At 39.0% G+C, this 16,487-nt stretch overlaps 1 protein-coding gene and 1 long non-coding RNA gene across 2 annotated transcripts in view; one reads left to right on the plus strand and one right to left on the minus strand.

The window, feature by feature from the left end:
- Nucleotides 1-16,487, plus strand: part of LOC116687766 (uncharacterized) — a 60,227-nt gene that overhangs the window by 38,058 nt on the left and 5,682 nt on the right. The gene's annotated exons all lie outside the window — the stretch shown is intronic.
- Nucleotides 938-16,487, minus strand: part of LOC116687765 (immunoglobulin-like and fibronectin type III domain-containing protein 1) — a 26,385-nt gene continuing 10,835 nt past the window's right edge. Inside the window, exons 4-24 of the mRNA XM_032513369.1 lie at nucleotides 15,712-15,831; nucleotides 14,601-14,743; nucleotides 14,140-14,239; nucleotides 13,965-14,009; nucleotides 13,239-13,272; nucleotides 12,602-12,785; nucleotides 12,342-12,455; nucleotides 12,084-12,252; nucleotides 11,596-11,868; nucleotides 6,583-6,707; nucleotides 6,275-6,416; nucleotides 5,794-6,087; nucleotides 5,348-5,644; nucleotides 4,380-4,559; nucleotides 4,129-4,257; nucleotides 3,742-4,050; nucleotides 2,635-2,720; nucleotides 2,359-2,551; nucleotides 1,962-2,258; nucleotides 1,269-1,595; nucleotides 938-1,147 (exon numbers count right to left, since the gene is read on the minus strand). Coding sequence (XP_032369260.1) covers nucleotides 1,143-1,147; nucleotides 1,269-1,595; nucleotides 1,962-2,258; nucleotides 2,359-2,551; nucleotides 2,635-2,720; nucleotides 3,742-4,050; nucleotides 4,129-4,257; nucleotides 4,380-4,559; nucleotides 5,348-5,644; nucleotides 5,794-6,087; nucleotides 6,275-6,416; nucleotides 6,583-6,707; nucleotides 11,596-11,868; nucleotides 12,084-12,252; nucleotides 12,342-12,455; nucleotides 12,602-12,785; nucleotides 13,239-13,272; nucleotides 13,965-14,009; nucleotides 14,140-14,239; nucleotides 14,601-14,743; nucleotides 15,712-15,831 — 3,566 coding nt within the window. The 3' untranslated portion in view covers nucleotides 938-1,142. The remainder of the gene's footprint in view (nucleotides 1,148-1,268; nucleotides 1,596-1,961; nucleotides 2,259-2,358; nucleotides 2,552-2,634; nucleotides 2,721-3,741; nucleotides 4,051-4,128; nucleotides 4,258-4,379; nucleotides 4,560-5,347; nucleotides 5,645-5,793; nucleotides 6,088-6,274; nucleotides 6,417-6,582; nucleotides 6,708-11,595; nucleotides 11,869-12,083; nucleotides 12,253-12,341; nucleotides 12,456-12,601; nucleotides 12,786-13,238; nucleotides 13,273-13,964; nucleotides 14,010-14,139; nucleotides 14,240-14,600; nucleotides 14,744-15,711; nucleotides 15,832-16,487) is intronic.

Raw genomic sequence — 16,487 nt, forward strand, 5'->3', positions numbered from 1 at the left:
ATCAAATAGTTCAGTAACAGTATGAAGTCTTTATTTACACTAAACCCACACATTTTCATATGTGTAACATATTCCTAAAAGTCAGTATCATAACATTTTTTTCATGTCAGTATTTGTTTCATCTCAGTTTCACTAATAGTTTCAAAGGAATATTGTAAATCTGCAATTACAGAAAAACAATTGCAACCAAACAATCACTATACATCTAACAAAGGTAATTAACACAAGCAGATGCTTTAGACAAACACTTTAAATTAACACTTTAAATCAATGCTGCTACACAGTACTGTAAATACTTTGCTGTTTAACATGCATATATCCACTGTTAAAATATGCCAAATTGCACACACTAGTATTTCAAGCTTCCATTTTATTGAGGACTGCTCAGTTGAAATCAAAACAAACACACATTTGTGGGGTTTTTTCCTGCAAAGTTTGTTGGCCTAAGACTTAATTTAGTTTAAAGGCGCCCTGCATCACATATTCCATTACTTTGTGGTTATGTTTGAAGTTCTACCATGGGCTTTGTAACATTTTTTGTGGAAATAAATACCTTGGTTACCTTGTTTTGAAGCCATTCTAGTGAGGTATAGAAAGCCTGCAGGAAGACTCAGCTTGATTTGTGCCAGTTCTCATTAAAATTCAATGAGCTAAGCTACTTGACTACAATTGGCTAACAGCTAGCCAATGAGAGCCTGGCTATCAGCATCCTTTACCCAGCGAAACTGGGCGAGCTCATGAATAGTAATGAGCTCAGGCAACATGACATCAGACTGACCAGATTTTATAATTAGCCTGATTCCTCTGCTTATTTCTCTTCAGTGACTAGAGCTGATAGAGGAAGTAGCAGTTCATTTTCACATTCACCACATAACACACATGGACCTAAGAGATTTCAAAAAATGCAAGGAACAACGGTTTTGTGTGGCAGGGGACCTTAAACTTTAGTAAATGCCAGCCTCTATAGGAATTTGTCATCGAGTTAACTACCTTTAAGAAAAGTATCGCGGGCAATCTTAAATAATCATTCATTCTACATTTGACAGAATTTGCTTAACACTAAAGATGCAGTATGCAATTACCACCATTTGGTTTCTGTAAGCGCTTTAGAACAATTCTTCTAAGATCTTCAGCGTGTTCATTTATTCTGGAAAAAAGACAAAAAAAAGACAAAGGCAGTTATTATCATCACTGTCACGCATATCAATGCAGAACATATTGATACAGTGGCATCTTTAAAATACAGTTACATTCTGGGAACGATTTACCTCTGACTGTGAGTTTAGTGGTGCACTCCGCCCTCCCCAAAGCGCTTTCTGCAACAACTTTGTACTCCCCGAAGTCTTTAGGTCCAACCCTCAATATGAGCAGAGAACAGACTCCGCAGGTGTTGGAGATGAAGTAGTTAGTGTTGGTATTCAGACTGATACTGTTGCGGAGCCATGTCACATGAGGTGTTGGATCCCCTTTTATAGCACAGCTCATGTAGCATTCATACCCTTGAGGAGCAGTGTGCATTTTCAGGGGGACAATGAACTTGGGGGGACACTGTAGATCACATGCCTTTGTTTCTGGCATGTTTATAGTAAACTTTTCTGGAAAAAAATTAGATCAAATGACATCAAATTAGAAGTGTAATCACATAACAGGGGAACGTATTTCATCATTGACCTGAGTGTGGTTCTACAGGTACAGTTCTTCACTCTATTAAAGCATAGCAACATCGAAATAATGTTTAATTCTGTTTCTGTGCTAATGGATAAAGTGTTATCCATATGGTTTGGGGTATCAGAATTATATGGATAGTAAAAAAAATATCTCAAAGATAATGGTGAGATGACCAGATCAAATCGGCCAGATTGATTGTCTGGATATTAACTGGACTTAACTCTTGACACAAGAAGAAAATAAATGTTAAGGGCTAAAACAAGGGTTGATCTTTATCATAAGTATTAACATACCTTTTTTAACAGGAATTAGCCACTTTTGTGATTCAGAGGGTTTGGAGGCGCCCATGTCATTCTTTGCATAGACTCTGAACTGGTATTCTCTGCCCGGCATTATGTTGCAGACTGTGAATCTGTTGTTGAAGATGTGATCTCCAATGGTGTGCCATGCTGTCTTAGTTGAATCACGCTTGGTCACCATGTAGTGCAGCCTGTCATCACGTTTCTCATCTGGAGATGCAGTCCATGAAACGGTCACTGTGCCAGGCACATTTTCGTCTGTCTCCACGGGACCTGGTGGCTTTGGCTCATCTGGAGTTCAGATACAAAAGTTTTTCTTTTTATCTACAGTATATGGAAAATGAGGAAATTATTCACACAGTAAGAACGTACAGTATTTGACCAGACTCACCTGTGACTCTAATTTCAGTGCTGAATGATTCTTGGCCGACAATATTCTTGACAATAATAGTGTAGATTCCAGTATCTGTGCGCTCAGCAGAAGGAATCAGAAGCTGGGAGGTTCCCTCTGAATTGCTAATGGTCACCTTTTTAGACACCGGCACTCCATCTTTCAGCCAGATGACCTCAGGCCAAGGAGAGGCCTACAAAGAATGGGAAAATACGATTTTGTCAGAGGACAAAAAGAGATTGATAAATACGTCTTCTTAATTACTTCCTAAATTACCTCAAAGTTAATGTTGAAACGCGCAGAATTTCCTGCTCTCACTACCATGAAACTCTTCATTTTGGCATCCGTGAATCGTGGTCTCACTAAGGAAAACAAAAGGGTGAAAGTGGCTCATTATGGCATTCATTGTGATCTTGACAATTGCTTTTCCAGGATAAAGGGAAAACCAGAAAAATCACATGATTCCACTGCAAAATTAGAAAAATATGAATTGTCGTTTTATGTTATAGTACTTTTATGTTATGCTGTACTGCTGCAATAATCTGTGGTCTTCATTTGACCTGGACAATTCTTTTACTGATTCAAACCATAATACACCATAATTACAACAAATGGACACCAACCAACTAAACTCTTTAAAGGTTTTCATGTGCACACTATTGTGTTGGTAATTTTTTTTATTTTGTTTAATATATAAATAAATATTTTCTTTGCAAATGTACATATATCCTGATTTTGCAGGTGCATTCTCAACTTGAGTCATATATCATAATCATATGATACTTTCACTACTGGTGATAAGATAGAAAAGACGATTAGCTCTACCGAGAAACCCAGTTCATCAGAGTGGGAATGTCATGGTACTAAAAACTTAAGTAGGTACCAATACCACCAAAAGTACACAATACTTAGTTGATACCAAAGTTGATACCACGGTGTGTAAAATCAAGCCGTAGTGCAGGGCAACAGAGATGAGGCGCTTTGTTTTCCTGTGCTGGTGGGCGTTCTTCCTCTTCTCCAGCGATTAGTGGCAAACTAGAACACTTGTAGACATATACCTCCCTATGCAGGTCCGGAAGAATTGCATCCCCCGGTACCTACGCTACTGTAGAATAACGAGTACTGTCACGTTTTCAGAACTTTAGTACCGGAGTACCAGGTCTCTTGACATCCCTACATCACAGCAATTATCTTGATTGTTCATACCATGCTTTAATGACCCTGAACAAGGTAACTCCTAATTGGGTTTGTGGAGTATCATTTAATCTCATTAGGTTACCTAATGTAAAGATTTTAATGTTTAACTCACTTATTGTACTACTACTGGGTCTTTAACCAATAAGTATGGATACAGTGGAGTTCTAGTAATTGTAATTTTCTTACCTGGAGGGGGCATAGCAAGGATGTAATTATCCAGCTCCTGTGGCTCACCCTGTCCTCCATCATTAGTAGCAATGACTCTCACCCAGTACATGGCCATTGACTTCAAGCCTTTCACTGTATAGAAAGTCAAGGTTATTGCATTTGCATTGCAGCGATCCCATTCCGTATTTTCTGCAGGCCTGATCTCCACAAAATATCCTTTGGCTTCATCCTCAACCCCCTCAATGTCCTTGGGTTTGGTCCAAGACAGAGACAGGGTTGTGTAGGTGGAATCTGTCACTTTAAAGTCTATGACTTTACCAGGAGGCTCTGTAACACAAGATTCATATTCAGTGCTGCAATTAACTATATGGAGTGTGATAATGACTGTTCTAAATGTCCACCTACTTTTAGGATCTCTGGCAAACACAAACTCAGATGGTGTACTGAATTCACCCGCTCCAGAGTTGTTGATTGCTGCCACACGGAATTCGTACTCCATGCCCTCAACAACATCTTTAACGCCGACTCCCTTACCTATATGGGAAAAATAAAAATGCAATATTGGAACTCCAGCAATAAGCATTCACTTATGTGTTGTAACAGACTATTATAACGTGATCAAACACACGTAATGTATAATGTAATAATAGCCTAACCTTTGATCATGTCATCAGGTGTGTTTACTACGCCCCACAAGTTGCTGCCCTTCTTGCGTTTTTCAAGTTTGTATCCCAGAATATTGGTTCCTCCAGTGTCGGCTGGAGGAGACCAAGAGAGGTTGATACAGTTCTTGAAGGCACTCACAACCTTTGGGGCTGATGGAGGTCCAGGGTATGCTGTACACACAAACAATTGGGTTCTTTAAGTCATTTCTTAGTCAAAAATGTAGAATTGTTTGTGTACCGTAGGAGAATTGATTGTGATGTTAAAATTACACAGTTTTGTTCTAGGGAGACCCAATTACACCTGAAAGTGGCTCATCGAAATTCATCTGTGGTATCTATTGACATATGTGATGGTAGAGGCTTGGCAATGTGGTAGATAGTCACGGGACTGGTTGGTGAACTAACGGCTAACATGTTAGCAAGCCAGGACATGCAAACGCAATGCAGTCACAATAGCCCTCGGAGCTTCTTTATATTTTCTCTGTAATGTGGCGTTTACTTTCCCTTGCGATGTCGTTCTTAGAATTGTACATTGTTTTATTCAATTGTTTGCTATTGAAGAGTTGCTAACCGGACAGTGTCTCATAACTGTCTGAAAATCATGCCTCTTTTGTGGAGCAGAATATACTAGCAGGGTTAAATAAAACTGGATGATGCAAAACAAATTAAAAAGGTACAATGGCCAGTTTCATTTCTGGCTCTGCAGTTCTCCGTTCCTTTTAAAGGTCAACACTATCAAGACCAATAGCTAATGGTCAACGGTGCAAATTTATGGGTTCACCAGAGTTGAACTCAGTGCAAGAGATTTGTGAGTATTTTTTGCTCCTGTGAAGCTGCCAATCCTCTCTAGCCATTGAAATTAATTTTGCTGTGAAATGATGTGTGGTGTGACCGACCTTTACTAAAAAAAAGTTGTATTTCTAAGATAACATAGTTCTCTAATGTTGTTCTGAGTTTACCTTTTGTTCCAGCTTGAATGTCCTCTGTTTCCATCAGCTCACTGGTGCCCATTTCAGTCTCCACTCTGATGCGATAGCAGTACCGCCTGCCATGGTCCACATCAGTGTCCCTGTATTTGGCCTCTGGACCAATTGGCCCCAGCTTCTTCCAGGTGTTGCGGCCAACTTGATTTCGTTCAAGGATATAGTTGCCTATCTTGCAGCCACCACTGTCTTTTGGGGGCCTCCACTTGAATTCAAGTGCAGAGGAGGAGGCTTCAACAATTTCCAGAGGTCCCATTGGAGGAGTGGGTTTATCTGTCAGAAAACAAATTAGCATATAGAATATGAATTTAACACTTTACCTGAAGTGTAACAAAATTGCATTTAGTTACACAGGTTATTTTTAGGCCACTAACAGTATAACAACATACAAAAAAACTGTAAAATAATTTTTGGATACATACCCATTACAACTAACTGGGTGAAGGCCTCGATAGTGCCAAACTCATTTTTGAGTTTTAATTTGACTTCACCGCTGTCCTTGCGCTGCAGCTTAGTTAGGAACAGAGAGGTACAACCCTCCGAGTGATCAAACTTAATATTTGCTTCTTCTGAAAGCTCTTCACCCTCAAGGTACCACTGGATTTTTATAGGTTCCCGTCCAACATAAGGTAGTTTGAAGGTAGCTTTTTGTCCCTTTTTCACGGTTGCAGGGATTTTAAATGCTTCCAGGTCCTCAGTGGAAAATCTTGGTGGGTCTAAAATGATTGGTAAACACAAATACAGATTTTTTAAGCAGTGTCATGCTACTTTATCTAAAAGTAGTTATGTACTTGCATAAACTTCAAAATAAAAGCTGTGAAAAAAAATCCATTATTATCACAATCATAACCTGCGGGCACTTTATAATGAGTGATGCAATGAGTGATTTTTTTTTTTTTTTACCTTCAACAATAATCAAGGACTCCGTCTTCCGCCCATCTGCTTCAAATTTATATTTCCCAGCAAATTCCTCTGTGACTTTGTGAATTTTCAGCCTGTGGAAAGTTCCTTCCTTTGAAATGGTTATACCCTCAGATGATTTAATCTGGAAAAAACATACGGTACCACAACAAATATGAATGGACTCTCATCAGAAGCTCTCCTTCTATATGAATACAATAATTGCCAATTCCTGTTTGGCTATATTACTGCAATTCCTTCAACCCCTACTGTATATTATTCATAATAACCAAATTAGACACTGAGCTTACCTCATCTCCATCTTTGTACCAGATTCCCTCACAGTCTTCATTGCTCACTTTACACTCCAGCTCTGCTGCTTCTCCAACAATGGCTTTGCAGTCAGAAAGCCCAGCGTGAAAGTGAACTCCTGGGTCTGGGGATTCATCAACCAGTAAGTTATTGAATGCACACGGCCAACAGCTACCATCTTCACACAAGCTGTTGTTTTAAGTTGTTGTAATGCATCCCTGTATGGATGTGTACACACTTACCTCACAGACAAACACCACACATTTTATTTCTGTTGATATCATGTATTCTATAATCAATTATAAAACACATGTTAAAATGCAGATGTGATGTCAGAAAATGTCATACTTGAAGAAGTAGTAAGGAATGTAAGAAGAGTGCTTTTGGCATTCATTTGAAACTTGGTCACTGAGTAGCTTGATGATTCGGTCTTGTTTTGTAGTGGTCTTCTTTATCTTGCTCTTATCTTGCAGCTCATAAGAATACCTTAAGCGAGGCTTTCATTTGCCTCTGTTCACTTAGTTACTCTTGAAAGAAATACATCCTTTTAAAATATAAGAAAAAATCCCACTCAAGGCTGACATTTCCTATGTCAGTGGAAGAATTGAGCATTTGGTGTGGTTGATCTGAATTCAGTCTTCATTGTGCAGAAATTCATTGTGTGGTCATCCTCCAAAGTCAGCTTAGGTTGTCTTCCATCTTCAAATTATGTAAGAGGGTGTTTACACACACATGTAGAAGTTTTTGCGTCAAGAACCTGAACAGTTCTGCGTTTTCTCATTTAAATAATTAACCTCAATGCACCGACTCATCCTGCATTAACAATTAGAAAGGCAAGCAACATTGTTAACACAGAGCACAGGTGCATTTAAACAGTACTTAAACACACACACACACACACACACACACACACACACACACACACACACACTCACTCACTCACTCTGAGGTGGACACGTTTCCTGCTTATATCCAACCTGTAGGTCATAGAAATAAAATGATATAACAAATGCTAAAGTATGTTTAGATTAACTTCACTGTTAAATTGTGTGATATATAGACAAAAACTATTAGTGCATTAGATTTGATTAGCATGTCTTAAAGGCACTCTTAAGGTCTACAAATCCCCTCTTGCTGAACTTTCTGATACTTCTAAAAGGCGATTCAACCAATTAGAGTTAAAATGCAGCATTCTGCTCAGTTGCCACACGCATTTTATGTGTTACCCTTTAACCCCTGGAAAAGTCATCTGCTCATCAAATGACTTTATTCAGCGGCAGTGCTTCCCATGCAGCAGTTAAAGCAGCGCCAGTAATCTTACCACTAACTGTCTCCACGATCAATGGGCCTTGCCGTGCACGGCCTGAACGCATGCCAGCTGCTGCTGGCTCACCGCCGTCTCCACCCTCACCATTTTCAGCAGATTCATCACAGCCTGCTGCTGGCCCGTTTCCATTATCACCACTGGCACCACTCGCTTCTGTGTTTTTTGCTTTTGCAGTTTTAGGGGATATCATCGTAATTACCATCAATCCAATGTTTCTCATTTTCTGTTGGATATGCCTTTCAAATAGCATCAATGAAAACATTAACAATTACAAACAAATGTCAACATGGAGCATGAAAAAAGATCAGCAGCAACAACAGATAAAACAAGCATTCACTTCATTACGGAGGAATAGGGTGGTGGAAAAGGTGAAGAAAAGATGGGTTCCATAATGGTGCCATTGTGAAGTGGCTTAATATTTTTCAGAGACAAAAACTACGCACTATAGCTTGAACTTTATTAAGTATTTTACCACAAGGAGTAATACAAATGACTGATATGTACTGTAGTATTTCTGTTACTTAAAAATCTGTTATGACCAGGCACCTTTTATGTTCTCAACTTGAAACCATCTCTGGCCAAGTCACCTTTTCCATTTCTTTACCCATAAAAGACTTGTACATAAATCAAACAAGGTATTTATGACAACAAAAAGACACACAAGTCTACAAACATAAAAGCACACATAACACAAAACACAAATATAGAACACATCTATATTTATTATGTAAATGATTAGACGGAGGAGAATGCTGAAATTAGCATAGCATATACAAGCTATCCTGTTTGTTTCTCAGAAGAGGCCCAAAAACAAACAAAGATATATACGTTATAAAACTGTTTTGGTAAATAATGCTGGAAAAATTATTTATGAAGCAGATCGTTAAAAAGTAAACACTTAAAGCCCAGGGTTTTCCATTGTTCTTGGACTGAAAATTAGTAATTAAATGTCCCGCCACATAAAAACTAAACTGTACTGTTTTTTAATGTAGGCTCTAGAACTCCAAGAATTAATGGAAATAACTCTGGATTCATGCTACAATGTTTTAAATAAAGTACATTTTTTTCACAGAGGCTTAACAAGACCTTTCTTAACTATGTCTTGAAATTTACCCGGGCCACATGGAGCTTTTAGCTACTTGTAGGACCGGCAAAGTGCAGCAGTTTAGCACTTTGTAAATTGTCAGTGTTGTCAGTTTAATTTGGTCAGTGTTATATCAATTTATTGTTAAAGGACCGGGCTGTAGGATTTAGGGGGATCTATTGGCAGAAATGGAACATAATATTCTTAATTATGTTTTCATTTGTGTATAATAACCTTAAACTAAGAATCATTGTGTTTCTCTTCACACTTGGAAGGAGGTATTCAGTTGGTTACAACCTGCAACCTCGCTGCTAGATGCCACGAAACCCTACCCACCGGTCCGTTAATACAGCTGCACCAAAGTTAGGAAGTGTTTAGGATCTCCTTCCGTTTTAATGTCAAAGTAATTTCTCAAATTACTTTAATAGTCAGTAAATTGTCTCCAGCATGCGTCCTTTGACATCTCTTACCAACAACAGCTTCTGCAACTTCCACATTTTTCTTTTTGGGACGTTTTCCTTTTTCCTGAGAATTTTCACCCTCTTGATATGTGGTTTCTTCATCAATACTATCTCCTATTAGTGACAATAAATAGCTACTTTATTTCAGAATGTCACGCATACTATGAGACTATTGTTGATTGTTGGTTAAATATATTTTTAAAGATATGAATTAAAGATTAATAGACTTCTATTAATGAATCTGAAAGTTAATGGAAAAGACAAACAGTAACAATATCAAGAGCAAGAGTATTGCAAAATGTAGACAAAAGAAAAAAGTGACACAGCAAAACGACAAACACAACGAAAAAAATACATATACCTTCTACGCTTCTACTATTAATGATACTTATAACGACATTTCCAAAAATAAAGACGTTTCTCTAAGAATGTGTTTTGTGTTGCATCCGGATGAGCATTTAAGAGAATAACATTTTGGGAAAAAATGTCATTAAGTCTGTCAAAATACATTGTAGTATGAATTAATTTCTTACCTATCACTGTTTCGGGAACAAGTGGACCATCTCTCACGCGTTTCTTTTGTTTTCCTTCTCCATCTCCTTCTCCTCCCTCTCCCTCTCCAGCTTCTCCTTCTCCTTCTCCTCCTCTTGCTCCTTTTCTTTTACCGTCTTCATCAAAATCTTCAAATGTTCCCAAACATCCCTCAGCCCCGCCCCCAGCTCCACCTTTAGCTCCGGCTCCGGCCTCAGCCCCAGCCCCACCCCCAGCTCCACCTTTAGCTCCTGCTCCGGCCTCAGCCCCGCCCCCAGCTCCACCTTTAGCTCCTGCTCCGGCCTCAGCCCCGCCCCCAGCTCCGCCCCCAGCTCCACCTTTAGCTCCAGCTCCGGCCCCTGCTCCAGCTCGGCCCCCAGCTCCAGTTCCATCTTCTCCTCCACCTTCCCCACTTGCACCCCCAGCACCAGCTCCAATGCCTTTACCAGCACCTGCACCTTTGCCACTGCCAGTTCCATCAGCCCCAGCACCGCCTGCACCACCAGCCCCTCCAGCCCCTCCAGCCCCACCAGCCCCTCCAGCCCCTCCAGCCCCTGCAGCACCACCATCCTTGCCGCCTGCTGCCTTATTTGCCTTTGCAGCTGCCATAGCTGCAGCTTTTTCTTCAGCTCCTGCCTTTTTAGCTGCTTCAGCCTGTGCTCGGGCAGCTGCTTCTGTGACTTCTCTCTCAGCTTGAGCCTTCTTGGCGGCCTCCTTTTTTTCTTCCATTTCTTTCTGATATTTTTCCTGCTGTTCCTTAGCTATTCTTATCAGATCTTCGTCATTGCCGCCTCCAGCCATAGTAGTTTTGCGAGTTGCCTTCTTGCCCTTGTTTGCAGGATCCTTGTCAGCTATAAAAGATTTGTAAAACATATACAGTATATATGTCAGAGGAAAGTATCTTTGTGGTATTCCATATGTATGCATGCAAACCAACGCATTCTCATGAACGTGTCCGTGTGATATTCTATGTATATGTATGCACACCAAAACGTATGATATCCTACAAAATTTAGGAGAGTGCCGGCTGGTCAAGTGACGTCGGCTGGCTAGAAGCTCCATGTCGCTGAGCTGCAGTTGCTAGTTGTTTAAGCCGCTACAGAGCTTTGTGACCCGGACTACAGATCTTTACTGTATCAGAGGTAGTTGATTCAGTAACCGAAAAATAGGTGACATTGAGCCTGGTACAAAGCACCGCCAGCTGCCTGTCGCTTCAGGGGATATTACGGTTAAATTTAGTCCACAAAATATGAGCGTTTTGCTGCGACCAAAGTTAATATTAGGCACCAAACGACAGTTAAATATTAGGACCATGCATTTCCTTGGTGAAAGGCCTTCGTTTTCCCGAGGAAGTGAACCCTGCTCTCTGGCTCGAAAGTCCTGTAAATTAACGCCCACCCCAACCTCCTCCCTGCGTGGCCAACCATGTTTTCATACAGCGGCCGTCAATGTAGCGAATACAGCAAAACACAAGTGAAATGCTTATACATTACGGTGCTTAACTTTTTGAACCAATGGTTCATGAGAACAGGGGGCGGCAAACTGAATTTAAAACAGCATGAAGAGTATCCCCCAGGATAAAATAGTAGGAAGAGAGTTGTTTTCTTACCTTCAACTATAAGCCAGGCATTACATGATTTGATTCCTGCCACAGCAGCGTAGATACCAGCGTCCAAAGGCATACAGTCCCGCACAATCAACTTGTGGATAAGCTTATCTTCAGATACAGTGATTTCAAATTTTTCACCATTGGTCAGCGGAGCGCTTTTGCCCAACCATTTGAGCTCATTCAGAGGGGCAGTCAGGACACATTGGAAAAGGGCGTCTCCTCGTTCTTCTGCTGTAACCTCTTGTATTTTGACAGCAAAGTCAACTTCAGGCACTGCAGGGTTACAGAAAGACACCAAATGGAAAAGTAAGCAGAGAGAGACTACTTTCATTTCAATGTATCCCGGCCCTGTACAGGGCTGGCCTGTCTCATTGTGTGCATTTAATTACAGTTAAAAAGAATCTGCGAACCGCAACAATATATCAGTAACCCTTGGACTAAATGTACGTAAACCTTATCTAATCTTTATCACTTGATTGCAGACATACCTTTAAATTCTGTGGAGAATACATTGACGCCCCCAACATCCACTGAGTAGAGTCCAGCATCTTCTGAACTTAGTTTACCAATTTTGAATATAAATTTCTTGCCAACTTGTTTCAAGCTATGCTTCATTTCCTCGCTGTCTTCTATGGTGAATGGAACCATGACGCCATTCTGCAGAATTTACGGGCATGTTACCATGTGGATAATATATAATAAAATGCAGCAAGATAACATTGCAGTTAGGAGTTAAACCCCCTCACCTTGTACAGGAAAACTTTGCTGCTAGGATCTTTGAGGTCCATTTCCAATTCAATTGTTGCACAGTCCTTGTCAGTGACTTCAATAGGTTTCAAGGTACCAATGTGTGAAACAAACTACAGTAGAATTAAAAAGAAAAAAAACACATTTATTTCATTTTTTAATGAGTCTGCCAAAAAATAAAACAACTAACAAATAGAAAGACAACACATGTTTGGACATGCTTATGATATAATTAAAGTAGAATTATAAAGCCACATACCTCTGCAATCTCTTCCTCTCTCTCTTTCTTCATTTCATTGAGTTTCTTTAGCATGCGGCGGAAGTCTGTGATACCATTCTCTGCACAGATGCGCTCGTAGTCTTTCTTGTCTGCGCTAAGGAGAATTTCCCAGATCTTCTCTTCTGGCTCCATTGGCTTTTGCTCACGTGTTCCATCAGGATTACTGTAGAAAGAAGAGGAAAAGAGAAATTGTAAAAAGCCCCACGCCCCATTGTGTTTTCACTGAAACAAATTCTCTTATAGAAAAGGAATAAACGTCTTGAAAAAGTTACAATAAAAGGTTATTTTACAGTACATTTACAATACCATACCATACCAACTTTATTTGTTAAGCACTTTACAACAACCAAAGTTGACCAAAGTGCTGTACAGAAAATAAACAAACATATTTATAATTAATAACCATACAATTAAAAACACACAAAGTAGCAAATAAGAACAAGTAAAAGAAGTCGACATCTTACTATGTGTCAAAAGCCAAAGAGAAAAGATGGGTTTTAAGAAGGGTTTTAAAAACAGATAAAGAAGAGGCCTGTTTTACATGCAAAGGCAGATCATTCCATAGTCTAGGGTCAGACACAGCAATATTTATATATATATACAATATTTCACTCACCGTTTTTTCAGCTTTTTTCTTAAGTCCGTTACATCTGGGGAACCATAATGAAAAACATCAGAATGTTTGTCATATTTGTGTTTCACAACCGTTTTCAAAAAGATAAATTTTCTAGCAACGTGTTTACATTTCATTGACAGTGTACAAAGCGTATGATAGTTTGATTAAAGTGCTATAAAAATTGTTTTCTTTTTAATATAATAAAGCGTTTATACAGCACAATTCTAATTCCTGATGTTCACGTTTTTCAGTTGTAGAGAGCTATTAATGTGTCAAGTGCACAGGGGCACTGCACTGATATGACAGATAGACACCATTATATATATATTTTTTCCCCCACATAATACAAATTAATGAATAAAATGTCATTTTACTATGAAAATATATTGGTTAAGCTGTAGCACAGAGAAATTGAGCTGCTGCATCATTCCAAGTATTGACAGCTTAGATGAAAACCATCAACCTTCATTCATCTATACTCATATGGTTGTCCAATTCCATGACAGCGTCCTGTTTAAAAATGTGATGAATCTGTTTTTAATTTCATTGCTAGTTTGTCTCATAGTGAGTGCTATTTGTCTTTTAGAGGTGCAGTGTAAGTTCTGTTTTTGTACTGACTTTGGCCTTAAATTGTTAGCCTTGACCTGGCAGCCAGCAAACATAAACTAGTAGTACCTTTCTAAAATAAAGAAAACTTACTTGCTTGTCATGCATTTGAAACCTCACCTTCTCCTGATTGCTTTTGAAGTTCCTTGCTCTTAGAGAATCCAACTGTAGAAACAATTGCCTTAGTTTTAATTCCCTGTTTGTCACAATTCAATACATTGTGCCAACTAAGCAAGATGATGCAGTATATAATGCATAACACACTAGAGAGACGCAAGTTTAATAAGGATCCTACCTGAAATAACATTCAAGACAACAGTGCAAACAGCCCTTCCATATTCATTTGTTGCAAAACACTTGTAGGTGTCAGCATCCTCCGGAGAGACCTTAGGGAACTAATGAAATGCAAACAGAGCCATTGGCCAAAAGAGGCATCACCAAAAGCTATTTTAGTATTTAGGCATTGTCATATTACATGTCCTGTGCTCCATATCCCATTTACTTCTATTGAAGCCCAAAATATAGACAAATGTAAGCATGAGTTTCCTGTTTTCCTGCCACCTCGTGTTTTATTATTATATTTGGAAAATTATCACACATGCTACAAATTGTAGCATTGCCCTCATAAACGGTTTACGTTTCTTTTTTAGAGTGCGGGTAAATGTTGTTGATTGGAAACATAATATGACCATGCCTTTGTTGTTTCTTGCAGACTGTCATCTTTTATAACTCATCTGCATCTAAAATATAGCTTACCTCAATGGTATGTTCGCCGGTTACGTCATCATACTTTTGTAGGCACATTTCGGGGTGAAAATGCAAATCTCCGGTTGCTCTGCTCCACGTTACAGTAGGTGTTGGGGTGCCCACAACTTTGGCCTTAAAGCATCCAAATTTACCTGCAATACAATTAAACGTAGATTTTTTTATTAGTGACTAATATTTCATTGCAATTTTTCAGTAACAAATGGGTATTTTGCAGAGACATGGCGCACATTTACACTTTACCAACATAAAAACAATTGAACAAACATTTCTAATTGAAATATTCTGTTTGATATGTTAGGGTAAGATGCTGTTTAAGTGTGTACGTTTTTTACACATGTAACTTCACATAATTCAGCCCTGATCAAGGATGTCATCTCATCACAAAAATGGTTTGACCATATAAGGAACTGATATGTGTTTAGGAAATGATAAACTATGTGAGTGTACACAATTCATAAGTTGGTAGAATTTAATCCATGTTTAATAGGTTAATTATTCCTAAATAATAAGAATAATCTCTACATACTGCATGTGGTAAGAATGGCTGCTCATCCCTCCTGAAGTCCACATTTTGCCTATTGCCATTTTTTTGATTTAGGTCAATGTTTTTGATTTACACTACCGGTCAAAGGTTTGGGGTCACTTACAAATTTCAGTTACACTCCATTATAGACAGAACACCAGCTGATCTGAGTGGGGGGGGCTGATCTTTAATGCAATATCTACAATGCCCATTCTTAGCAACCATTCATCCCATGTCCCAAAGGCTAATTGTGTTCACTAATCTGATATCATTTAAAAATTTTAAAAAACTAATGAGTAAACATTGGAGACCCCTTTTGCAATGATGTAAGCACATAATGTAATCTGAAATCTGCTGCCCTGGGTTAAAAAACAATGCAATTGACCTCAGCTGGTATTCTGTCTGTAATGGACTGCAATGGAAATTTCCAAGTGACCCCAAACTTTTGACCGGTAGTGTAGGTCAATGTATTTTTTAACTGTCCAGCCATTTGATTAAGTATTTGGAAAAAATATTAATAACCTCTTGTATGTTATTATGAATTTGAGTCTATCTCTCAAAAACATGAAGACTTACCCTCTTGAATAGTCAGAGCAATTGGTTTGCGGGTAAAATCTGGAGTTGTCATTCCCTCTGGAAGTTCCTCCGTAAACTGCGTTATCATGACACCGGGCACCTTCGACTTTATCTTGATGCCTGGTTAAAAATAATTATAATAATAACAACAATTAGACAGGCCTAATGTATAGAGGGGATAAGTTAAAGATACAGTATACAATGTACTTATTAAAGCATGGCAATGTTAATGACTTATTTAGAAGAGCCACCTTTGTGGGATGAAAATATCCACAATAATGGATCAGTCTTCTAATGACTTTGTATCCTAAGGAAAGACTAAATATCTCAATCCAGTAGTTGTAGTGTTAATAGAAGACTTGGCTACCCTGAAAAAAAACAACCCCATAGATCGTTTGTACAAGCAGCAGGGTGGCGCCTTCTAGTGGCTGTCAGAATTATGATGGGAGCAAAGCAGGAAATCATGGTATTAATGATAAGAAAGTACGCTAGGAGTGGGCAGGAGGGTTGGTGGTTAGTCAAACAAACAAAGGACTATCACTCTAGAGACCGGTGTTGGTGTCCAGTTTGATATTCGGAACCAGGTTACGTTCTGTGTTGTTAAAGTGCTCATATTACGCTTTTTGGCTTTTTCCTTTTTGTTTGTAGTGTTATATATCTTTTTGTGCATGTAATAGGTTCACAAAGTGAAAAAGGCCAGAGTCCACCTCAAAGGGACTCCAACTGAAAACACTGTTCACCAACTGCTCCAAACAGCTCTACTGTAGTCCAGCCTT

Source organism: Etheostoma spectabile, chromosome 4 (genome assembly GCF_008692095.1).
Source record: "Etheostoma spectabile isolate EspeVRDwgs_2016 chromosome 4, UIUC_Espe_1.0, whole genome shotgun sequence".
NCBI lineage: Eukaryota > Metazoa > Chordata > Actinopteri > Perciformes > Percidae > Etheostoma > Etheostoma spectabile.